We start from the raw sequence: 9,495 nt of genomic DNA, 5'->3' as shown, positions 1-9,495 counted from the left end.
GGGGTTTTTTCAAGTGAAATTCCAAGATTTTCGGGTGGAATTTTGAGATTTTTGAGTGGAGTTTTGGGGTTTTTTTTTTGGAATTTTTGGGTTTTCCGTTGGAATTCTGGGGTTTTCCGTTGGAATTTTGGCGTTTTTTTTCAGGTGGAATTCCAGGATTTTGGGGTGGTACTTTGGGATTTTCAGGTGGAATTTTGAGATTTTTGGGTGGAATTTTGGGGTTTTCCCGTTGGAATTTTGGGGTTTCCTGTTGGAATTTTTGGGCTTTTCCGTTGGAATTTTGGGGTTTCCTGTTGGAATTTTTGGGGTGGAATTTTGGCCTTTTCCATTGGAATTTTTGGGGTTTTCCCATTGGAATTTTGGGGTTTTCCCTTGGAATTTTTGGGGTTTTCCCGTTGGAATTTTTGGGGTTTCCTGTTGGAATTTTTGGGGTGGAATTTTGGGCTTTTCCATTGGAATTTTTGGGGTTTTCCCGTTGGAATTTTTGGGGTTTTCCCGTTGGAATTTTTGGGCTTTTTCCGTTGGAATTTTTGGAGTTTTCCGTTGGAATGTCGGAATTTTCTGTGGAGCCGCCCCTCCCCCTCCCCCTCCCCCCCCAAACTCCGCACACGTGGGGGAGGGGCCGAATCCTGTTTATTCGCGGGGGGCGGGGCCGAGGGGGCGGAGCCCCGGGGGGGAGGGGATTTTGGGGGATTTTGGGGGATTTTGGGGGATTTGGGGGGATTTTGGGGGATTTTGGGCGATTTTGAGGGATTTTGGGGTGATTTGAGGGGATTTTGGGGGATTTTGAGAGATTTTGGGGGATTTTGGGGTATTTTGGGTGATTTTGGGTGATTTTGGGGTATTTTGGGTGATTTTGGGTGATTTTGGGTGATTTTGGTGGATTTTGGGGGATTTTGGGGGATTTTGGGGGGATTTTGGGTGATTTTGAGGGATTTTGGGATATTTTGGGTAATTTGGGGGGATTTTGGGGTATTTTGGGTGATTTTGGTGGATTTTGGGGGATTTTGGGGGATTTTGGGGGATTTTGGGGTATTTTGGGGGATTTTGGGTGATTTTGGTGGATTTTGGTGGATTTTGGGGGATTTTGGGGGGCTCAGGAGGATTTTTGGGCCCTCTCGGCCGCGTCCAGGGCGGCCACGCCCCGCAGGGCCCCGCCCAGCTGCAGAAGGTTCAGGAAGGATTTGAGGGCGGCCAGGGGGGCCAGGAGCCACAGGCCCAGCCGGGCCAGCCCGGGACCGCCCGGGAACGCTGCGGGAGAGAGGAAACCGGTCACAGCCGGATCGGGCCGGCCCGGACCAGAAAATCCGGGAAAAAACGGGAAAAAACAGATTAAAATGGTAAAAATACGGCTAAAAACCAGTTAGAACCAGTTTGAAACCGGTTAAAACCTCCATAGAAACCAGTCAGAATCAGTACAAACCGGTCAGAACCGGATCGGACCAGTACGGACCAGTACGGACTAGTACGAACGAAAATATCCAGGAAAAAACGGGAAGAAAAACGGCTTAAATCAGTAAAAATCCGGTACAAACCAGCACAAACCAGTCTAGACCAGTATAAACCAGTATAAACCAATTTAAAACCAGTTATGAACCAGTTTAAAACCAGTTTTAAACCAGTTAAAACCAGTAAAACCCAGTAAAAACGGTAAAAAACGGTAAAAAACTGTAAAAATTACTGAAACCCGGTTAAACGCAGTAAAACCAATTAAACCAGTCCAGACCAGTACAAACCAGTCTAGACCAGTATAAACCAGTATAAACCAATTTAAAACCAGTAATAAACCAGTTTAAAACCATTAAAACCAGTAAAAACCACTAAAAAATGGTAAAAATTACTAAAACCTGGTAAAAACCAGTAAAACCAGTCCAGACCAGTATAAACCAGTTCTGACTAGTATAAATCAGTATAAACCAATTTAAAACCAGTTATAAACCAGTTAAAACCGGTTTTAAACCAATAAAAAATGCTAAAAACCAGTAAAAAATGGTAAAAATTACTAAAACCCGGTAAAACCCAGTAAGACCAGTCCAGACCAGTCCAAACTGGTCCAGAACTGTACAAACCAGTCTAGACCAGTACAAACCGGTTATAAACCAGTTTAAAACCCGTCTAAAACCATTAAAAACCAATAAAAACCTCTAAAAGCCGCTAAAAAACGGAAATAATTACTAAAACCTGGTAAAACCCGGTAAAACCAGTGCAGACCAGTACAAACCAGTCCAAACCAGTATAAACCAATTTAAAACCGGTTATAAACCAGTTTAAAACCGGTTTTAAACCAATAAAAACTGCTAAAAATTGCTAAAAAATGCTAAAAAACGGAAATAATGACTAAAACCCGGTAAAAACCGGTAAAACCCGGTAAAACCAGTCCAAAGCAGTCCAGACCAGTATAAACCAGTATAAACCAGTGGGACTCACCTGCGGGCCCCTCCCCCCAGTGCAGCAGGTAGAGGCAGCAGTGGAATCCCTCATTGCCGGCGCAGAGCGCGAAGAGCAGCGGCTGGGGAGGGAAGGGTTAAAGAAAAGGGGCGGGGTTAAAGGGAAGGGGCGGGGCCAGGGAAAAGGGGCGGGGCCAGGGAAAAGGGGCGGGGTTAAGGGAAAAGGGGCGGGGTTAAAGGGAAAGGGGCGGGGCTAACTGGGGACAGACACGCCCCCTTCCCAGTTTGGTGCTGGGGCGTTCCCAGTTCCCTCCCAGTTCATCCCAGTCCCTCCCAGTTCCCTCCCAGTCGCTCCCAGTATAACCCAGTTCCCTCCCAGTCCCTCCCAGTTCCTCCCAGTTCCCTCCCAGTCCATCCCAGTTCCCTCCCAGTTCCCTCCCAGTCTATCCCAGTCCCTCCCAGTCCATCCCAGTTCCATCCCAGTCCCTCCCAGTTCCCTCCCAGTCCCCCCCAATCCCTCCCAGTTCCATCCCAGTCCATCCCAGTCCCTCCCAGTTCCCCCCCAGTTCCCTCCCAGTCCCTCCCAGTCCCCCCCAATCCCTCCCAGTCCCTCCCAGTATAACCCAGTTCCCTCCCAGTTCCCTCCCAGTCCCTCCCAGTTTCTCCCAGTTCATCCCAGTTCCATCCCAGTCCATCCCAGTCCCTCCCAGTTCTCTCCCAGTCCATCCCAGTTCCATCCCAGTTCCCTCCCAGTCCCTCCCAGTCCCCTCCCAGTTTATCCCAGTTTATCCCAGTTCCCTCCCAGTCCCTCCCAGTCCCCTCCCAGTTCCTCCCAGTCCCTCCCAGTTCCCTCCCAGTTCCTCCCAGTTCCTCCCAGTTCCCTCCCAGTCCCTCCCAGTATAACCCAGTTCCCTCCCAGTTCCTCCCAGTATAACCCAGTTCCCTCCCAGTCCCTCCCAGTTCCCTCCCAGTCCCTCCCAGTTCCCTCCCAGTCCCCCCCAGTCCCTCCCAGTTCCCTCCCAGTCCCTCCCAGTCCCTCCCAGTTCCATCCCAGTCCCTCCCAGTCCCCTCCCAGTCCCTCCCAGTTTATCCCAGTTTATCCCAGTTCCCTCCCAGTCCCTCCCAGTTTGTCCCAGTTCCCTCCCAGTTCCCTCCCAGTCCCCCCCAGTCCCTCCCAGTCCCCTCCCAGTCCCTCCCAGTTTATCCCAGTTCATCCCAGTTCCCCCCCAGTCCATCCCAGTTCCCTCCCAGTCCCTCCCAGTCCCTCCCAGTTCTCTCCCAGTCCCCCCCAGTCCCTCCCAGTCCCTCCCAGTCCCTCCCAGTCCCCCCCAGTACAAACCAGTATCCCCAGTCTCACCCGGCACTGGTAGTAGCGCCTCAGCAGGGGGTGCCCCTCCCCCCCCACGACCTTGTGCGACGACGCCCCCTGGAGGGCGGAGCTAAAGGGGGAGGGGCCAAAAGGGGCGTGGTCAGGTGGAGCAACCCTCATTTGCATATATGGCGCAAAGACCCCGCCCACATTGCCATATATGGAGTAACCCTCATTAGCATACATTGAGCAGAGGCCACACCCACATCACCATATAAGGAGTAACCCTCATTAGCATATAATGGAACAAAGACCACGCCCACATTGCCATATATGGACTGAGTAACCCTCATTAGCATATATTATTCAGAGGACACACCCACATCACCATATTTGGAGTAACCCTCATTAGCATATATTAATCACAGCACACACCCACATTGCCATATATGGACTGAGTAACCCTCATTAGCATATATGGCACACTGGCCACGCCCACACTGCCATATACGGAGTACAGCTCATTAGCATATACGGATCAAAGACCACGCCCACATTTCCATATATGCAATAACCCTCATTAGCATACATACAATTGAGACCGCCCACATTGCCATATATGGAGTGAGTACACTTCATTAGCATATATGGCGCAGTGGCCACGCCCACATTGCCATATGTGGCGTGATCTCATTAGCATACACAGAGCAGAGGCCACGCCCACATCGCCATATTAAAACCACGCCCCCAAACCTCAATTTCCCGCCAATTTCCCCCATTTTTTGCCCCAATTTCCCCTTTTTCCCCCCAAATTTCCCCCTGGTGACCACACCCGGCCCCACCCACACAAGCCACGCCCCTTCCCACCAAAGCCACGCCCCCAAACCCCCATTACCTCCCATATTTCCTCCATTTTTTGCCCCATATTCCCTATTTTTTTGCCAATTTTCCCCTTTTCCCCCGCAAATTTTCTGCCTGGTGACCACACCCAGCCCCACCACCCAAGCCACGCCCCCTTCCACCCAAGCCACGCCCCCAAACCCCCATTTCCCCCCATATTTCCCCCATTTTTTGCCCAAATTTCCTAATTTTTTATCCTTTTTCCCCTGTTTTTCCCACATTTCTCCCCTGGCGACACCGCCCTGGCCCCGCCCCACCAAGCCACGCCCCTCCCACTAAAGCCACGCCCCCAAACCCCCATTTCCCCCCATATTTCCCCCTATTTTTACCCCAAATTCCCCATTTTTTACCCATTTCCCCCCATTTTTTCCCCAAATTTTCCCCCTGACAACCACACCCGGCCCCACCCACCCAAGCCACGCCCCCTCCCATACAAACCACGCCCCCAACCCCCCATTTCCCCCCCATATTTCCCCCCATTTTTTGCCCCAAAATTCCCTGGTTTTTTCTCATTTCCCCCCGTTTTCCCCCCAAATTTCCCCCCGGCGGCCCCGCCCCGCCAAGCCCCGCCCACCAGTGGGTGTGCAGCCAATGGCTGGCCAGGTCCAGGGCGGAGCTGAGCTGGAAGAGTGGCGCCCAACGCGGGTAGAGCAGCGCCAGGTTCAGCAGGAGGCACATGGAGCTCAGCCGGTCCGTCAGCATGTCCAGCATGGCGCCCAGCCGCGAGCCTGGGGCACGGAAACTGGGATCGGACCGGTTCCCAACTGGGAGGGACTGGGATGGGGCGGGGGCAAAAAATTCGGGGGGGAAAAGTCGAAATTTCGGTGAAAAAAGCTCAAAATTTGGAGGGAAAACCATGAAAAGGTCAATCCAAGATGGCGGAGGGGGTGGGGCCAACTGGGACATTCCCAGTTTGAAACTGGGATCGGACCGGTTCCAAACTGGGAGGGACCTGGGTGGGGCACGGGGGAAAAATTTGTGGGGAAAAAGTTGAAATTTGGGTGAAAAAAGCTCAAAGTTTGGAGGGAAAACTGTGAAAAGGTCAATCCAAGATGGCGGAGGGGTGGGGCCTTCTCAGTGCCAAACTGGGGCATTCCCAGTTTGGAACTGGAACATAAAAATTTGGGACAAAAAAACAAAATTTGGGGGGGAAAACAGGTCAAAATTTGGAGGGAAAACCATGAAAAGGTCAATCCAAGATGGCGGCGGGGGTGGGGCCAACTGGGACATTCCCAGTTTGGGACTGGGATCAGACCGGTTCCAAACTGGGAGGGACTGGGGTGGGGCATGGGGGAAAAATTTTGGGGGGAGAAGTCGAGATTTTGGTGAAAAAATTGGAAATTACGGAGGAAAAACTTCGAAATTTGGAGGGAAGAGCTCGAAAAGGTCAATCCAAGATGGCGGAGGGGGCGGGGCCAACTGGGACATTCCCAGTTACAAACTGGAAGGGACTGGGGTGGGGCGTGGGGGAAAAAAGTAAAAATTTTGGGAAAAAAAACGGTCAAAATTTAGAGGGAAAAGCTCAAAAAGATCAATCCAAGATGGCGGCTGGGACGGGGCCAACTGGGACATTCCCAGTTTGAAACTGGGGCATTCCCAGTTTGAAATTGGGACATTCCAAGTTTGGGACTGGGAGCTCCAAATTTGGGGGAAAATCCCGAAATTTTGGGGAAAAAAATGTGGAGGGAAAAGATCAAAAAGGTCAATCCAAGATGGCGGCGGGGGCGGGGCCCCTTCCCAGTATAAACCAGTATAGCCCAGTATAAACCAATAAAAACGAGTATAATCCAATATAAACCAGTAAAACCAGTATAACCCAGTGCTCCCAGTACCCTGCCCCAGTACAAACCAGTATAACCAGTATAACCCAGTATAACCCAGTAGAAACCAGTATAACCTAATATAAACCAGTATAACCCAGTTCTCCCAGTACAAACCAGTATAACCAGTATAACCAGTATAACCCAGTATAAACCAGTATAACCCAATATAAACCAGTATAACCCAGTTCTCCCAGTACAAACCAGTATAACCAGTATAACCAGTATAACCCAGTATAAACCAGTATAACCCAATATAAACGAGTATAACCCAGTGCTCCCAGTACAAACCAGTATAACCAGTATAACCCAGTATAACCCAGTATAAACCAGTATAACCCAATATAAACCAGTATAACCCAGTGCTCTGAGTACCATGCCCCAGTACAAACTGGTATAAACCAGTATAAACCAGTCCAAACCAGTATAAACCAGTCCTCCCAGTGCAAACCAGTATAATCCAGTGCTCCCAGCACCCTGCCCCAGTCCAAACCAGTCCAAACCAGTATAAACCAGTATAAACCAGTACCCTGGCCCAGCGCCCGCGCCGCGTGCCCGTCCACGGCGTCCAGCAGCGCGGCCGCTCCGTAGCAGGCGGCCGCCGGCCCCGGCCGCGTCGGCATCAGCCAGAAGGAGACGGCGGCCAGCAGGATGCGGGCGTAGCCTGGGACCAGTACAAACCAGTATGAACCAGTACGAACCAGTACGGACCAGTACAAACCAGTACAAACCAGTATAGAACAGCATAGAGCAATATGGAGCAGTAAAAGTCCAGTTTTGGCCACCAAAACCTCCCTGAAATGGGTCCCCGGGTGATGCAGAGTGTGGGGACGACCAGTATGGACCAGTATAAACCAGTATAAACCAGTTTAAACCAGTATAAACCAGTACAAACCAGTACAAACCAGTATAAACCAGGACAAACCAGTAAAACTCCGGTTTTGGCCACCAAAAGCTCCCTAAAATGGGTGCCCAGGGGATGGGGACGACCAGTATAAACCAGTTTGGACCAGTGTAAACCAGTTTGGACCAGTATAAACCAGTAAAAAGCACCGTGGATGGGTTCAAACCAGTACAAACCAGTACAAACCAGTACAGCCCCATCTGGAACGCCCCCAAACCCCTCCCAGTACAAACCAGTGACCCCCAAACCCCTCCCAGTATAAACCAGTGACCCCCAGACCCCTCCCAGTACAAACCAGTGACCCCCAAACCCCTCCCAGTATAAACCAGTGACCCCCAGACCCCTCCCAGTACAAACCAGTGACCCCCAAACCCCTCCCAGTATAAACCAGTCCCCCCCAAACCCCTCCCAGTATAAACCAGTGACCCCCAAACCCCTCCCAGTACAAACCAGTGACCCCAAAACCCCTCCCAGTATAAACCAATGACCTCCAGTTCCCTCCCAGTATAAACCAGTGACCCCCAAACCTCTCCCAGTACAAACCAGTGACCCCCAGACCCCTCCCAGTAAAAACCAGTCCCCCCCAAACCCCTCCCAGTATAAACCAGTGACCCCAGACCCCTCCCAGTATAAACCAGTCCCCCCCAAACCCCTCCCAGTATAAACCAGTCCCCCCCAAACCCCTCCCAGTATAAACCAGTCCCCCCCAAACCCCTCCCAGTATAAACCAGTGACCCCAGACCCCTCCCAGTATAAACCAGTGACCCCCAGACCCCTCCCAGTATAAACCAGTCCCCCCCAAACCTCTCCCAGTAAAAACCAGTCCCCCCCAAACCCCTCCCAGTATAAACCAGTGACCCCAGACCCCTCCCAGTATAAACCAGTCCCCCCCAAACCCCTCCCAGTATAAACCAGTCCCCCCCAAACCCCTCCCAGTATAAACCAATGACCCCCAAACCCCTCCCAGTATAAACCAGTGACCCCCAAACCCCTCCCAGTATAAACCAGTCCCCCCCAGACCCCTCCCAGTATAAACCAGTGACCCCCAGTTCCCTCCCAGTATAAACCAGTGACCCCCAAACCCCTCCCAGTATAAACCAGTCCCCCCCAAACCCCTCCCAGTATAAACCAGTCCCCCCCAGACCCCTCCCAGTATAAACCAGTGACCCCCAGTTCCCTCCCAGTATAAACCAGTGACCCCCAAACCCCTCCCAGTATAAACCAGTGACCCCCAAACCCCTCCCAGTATAAACCAGTGACCCCCAAACCCCTCCCAGTATAAACCAGTCCCCCCCAAACCCCTCCCAGTATAAACCAGTCCCCCCCAGACCCCTCCCAGTACAAACCAGTCCCCCCCAAACCCCTCCCAGTATAAACCAGTGACCCCCCAAACCCCTCCCAGTATAAACCAGTCCCCCCCAGACCCCTCCCAGTATAAACCAGTGACCCCCAGTTCCATCCCAGTATAAACCAGTGACCCCAGACCCCTCCCAGTATAAACCAGTCCCCCCCAAACCTCTCCCAGTATAAACCAGTCCCCCCCAAACCCCTCCCAGTACAAACCAGTCCCCCCCAGACCCCTCCCAGTCCCTCCCAGTACAAACCAGTGCTCCCAGTTGGCGCTCACCGATGAGGTTGGGCACGAACAGGAACACGTTCTCCCCCCCCATGGCCCGGGACCCCCAAAATCCCCCAAAATTCCCCAAAATTCCCCAAAATCCCCCAAAACAAAACCCCGGCCGGGCGCGGCCCCTTTAAGAGCGCCGCGGGTCACGTGGGGCAGGAAACGGAAGCGACGCGACCCCTCCAGCCAATCAGGGCGCGCCTAGAGAAGGCGGAGCCAATCAGAGCGCGCCTAGCGACGCTGTAGCCAATCAGAGCTCTCATATGAGAGCCCAGCCAATGGGAGCACGCCTAGCAACGCCGCAGCCAATCAGAGCCCACCTACCGACGCTTCATCCAATTGGAGCACGCCTAGCAACGCCGCGGCCAATCAGAACCCTCCTAACAACGCCCCCGCCAATCAGAGCACGCCTAGCAACGCCGAAGCCAGTCAGAACCCTCCGAGCAACGCCGCAGCCAATCAGAACACGCCTAGCAACGCCGCAGCCAATCAGAACACGCCTAGCAACGCCGAAGCCAATCAGAAACCTTCTAGCAACGCCGCAGCCAATC

At 52.5% G+C, this 9,495-nt stretch overlaps 1 protein-coding gene across 3 annotated transcripts; it reads right to left on the bottom strand.

The window, feature by feature from the left end:
• Positions 1–615: 615 nt before the first annotated feature.
• CDIPT (CDP-diacylglycerol--inositol 3-phosphatidyltransferase) lies at positions 616–9,191 on the bottom strand. 3 transcript variants are annotated; one of them, XM_085593621.1, is made up of 6 exons: positions 8,948–9,136; positions 6,946–7,080; positions 5,171–5,324; positions 3,745–3,826; positions 2,428–2,509; positions 616–1,251 (listed from the first exon to the last, which is right to left on the bottom strand). In XM_085593621.1, the coding sequence occupies exons 1-6, from the start codon at positions 8,988–8,990 to the stop codon at positions 1,097–1,099; spliced, it is 651 nt and encodes a 216-aa protein (XP_085449747.1). In that variant the 5' UTR covers positions 8,991–9,136; the 3' UTR covers positions 616–1,096. The 3 variants fall into 3 exon arrangements, with proteins under 3 accessions (XP_085449747.1, XP_085449749.1, XP_085449748.1); XM_085593623.1 differs by having other exon boundaries at positions 8,925–9,087; XM_085593622.1 differs by lacking the exon at positions 3,745–3,826 and having other exon boundaries at positions 5,171–5,370; positions 8,948–9,191.
• Between the last annotated feature and the right edge of the window lie 304 nt (positions 9,192–9,495).

Source organism: Lonchura striata, chromosome 16, assembly GCF_050655825.1.
Source record: "Lonchura striata isolate lonStrDom1 chromosome 16, ASM5065582v1, whole genome shotgun sequence".
NCBI classification, from domain to species: Eukaryota; Metazoa; Chordata; class Aves; order Passeriformes; family Estrildidae; genus Lonchura; species Lonchura striata.
Note: the sequence above shows the minus strand (reverse complement) of the source record. Positions and strands in the feature narration are given on the sequence as shown.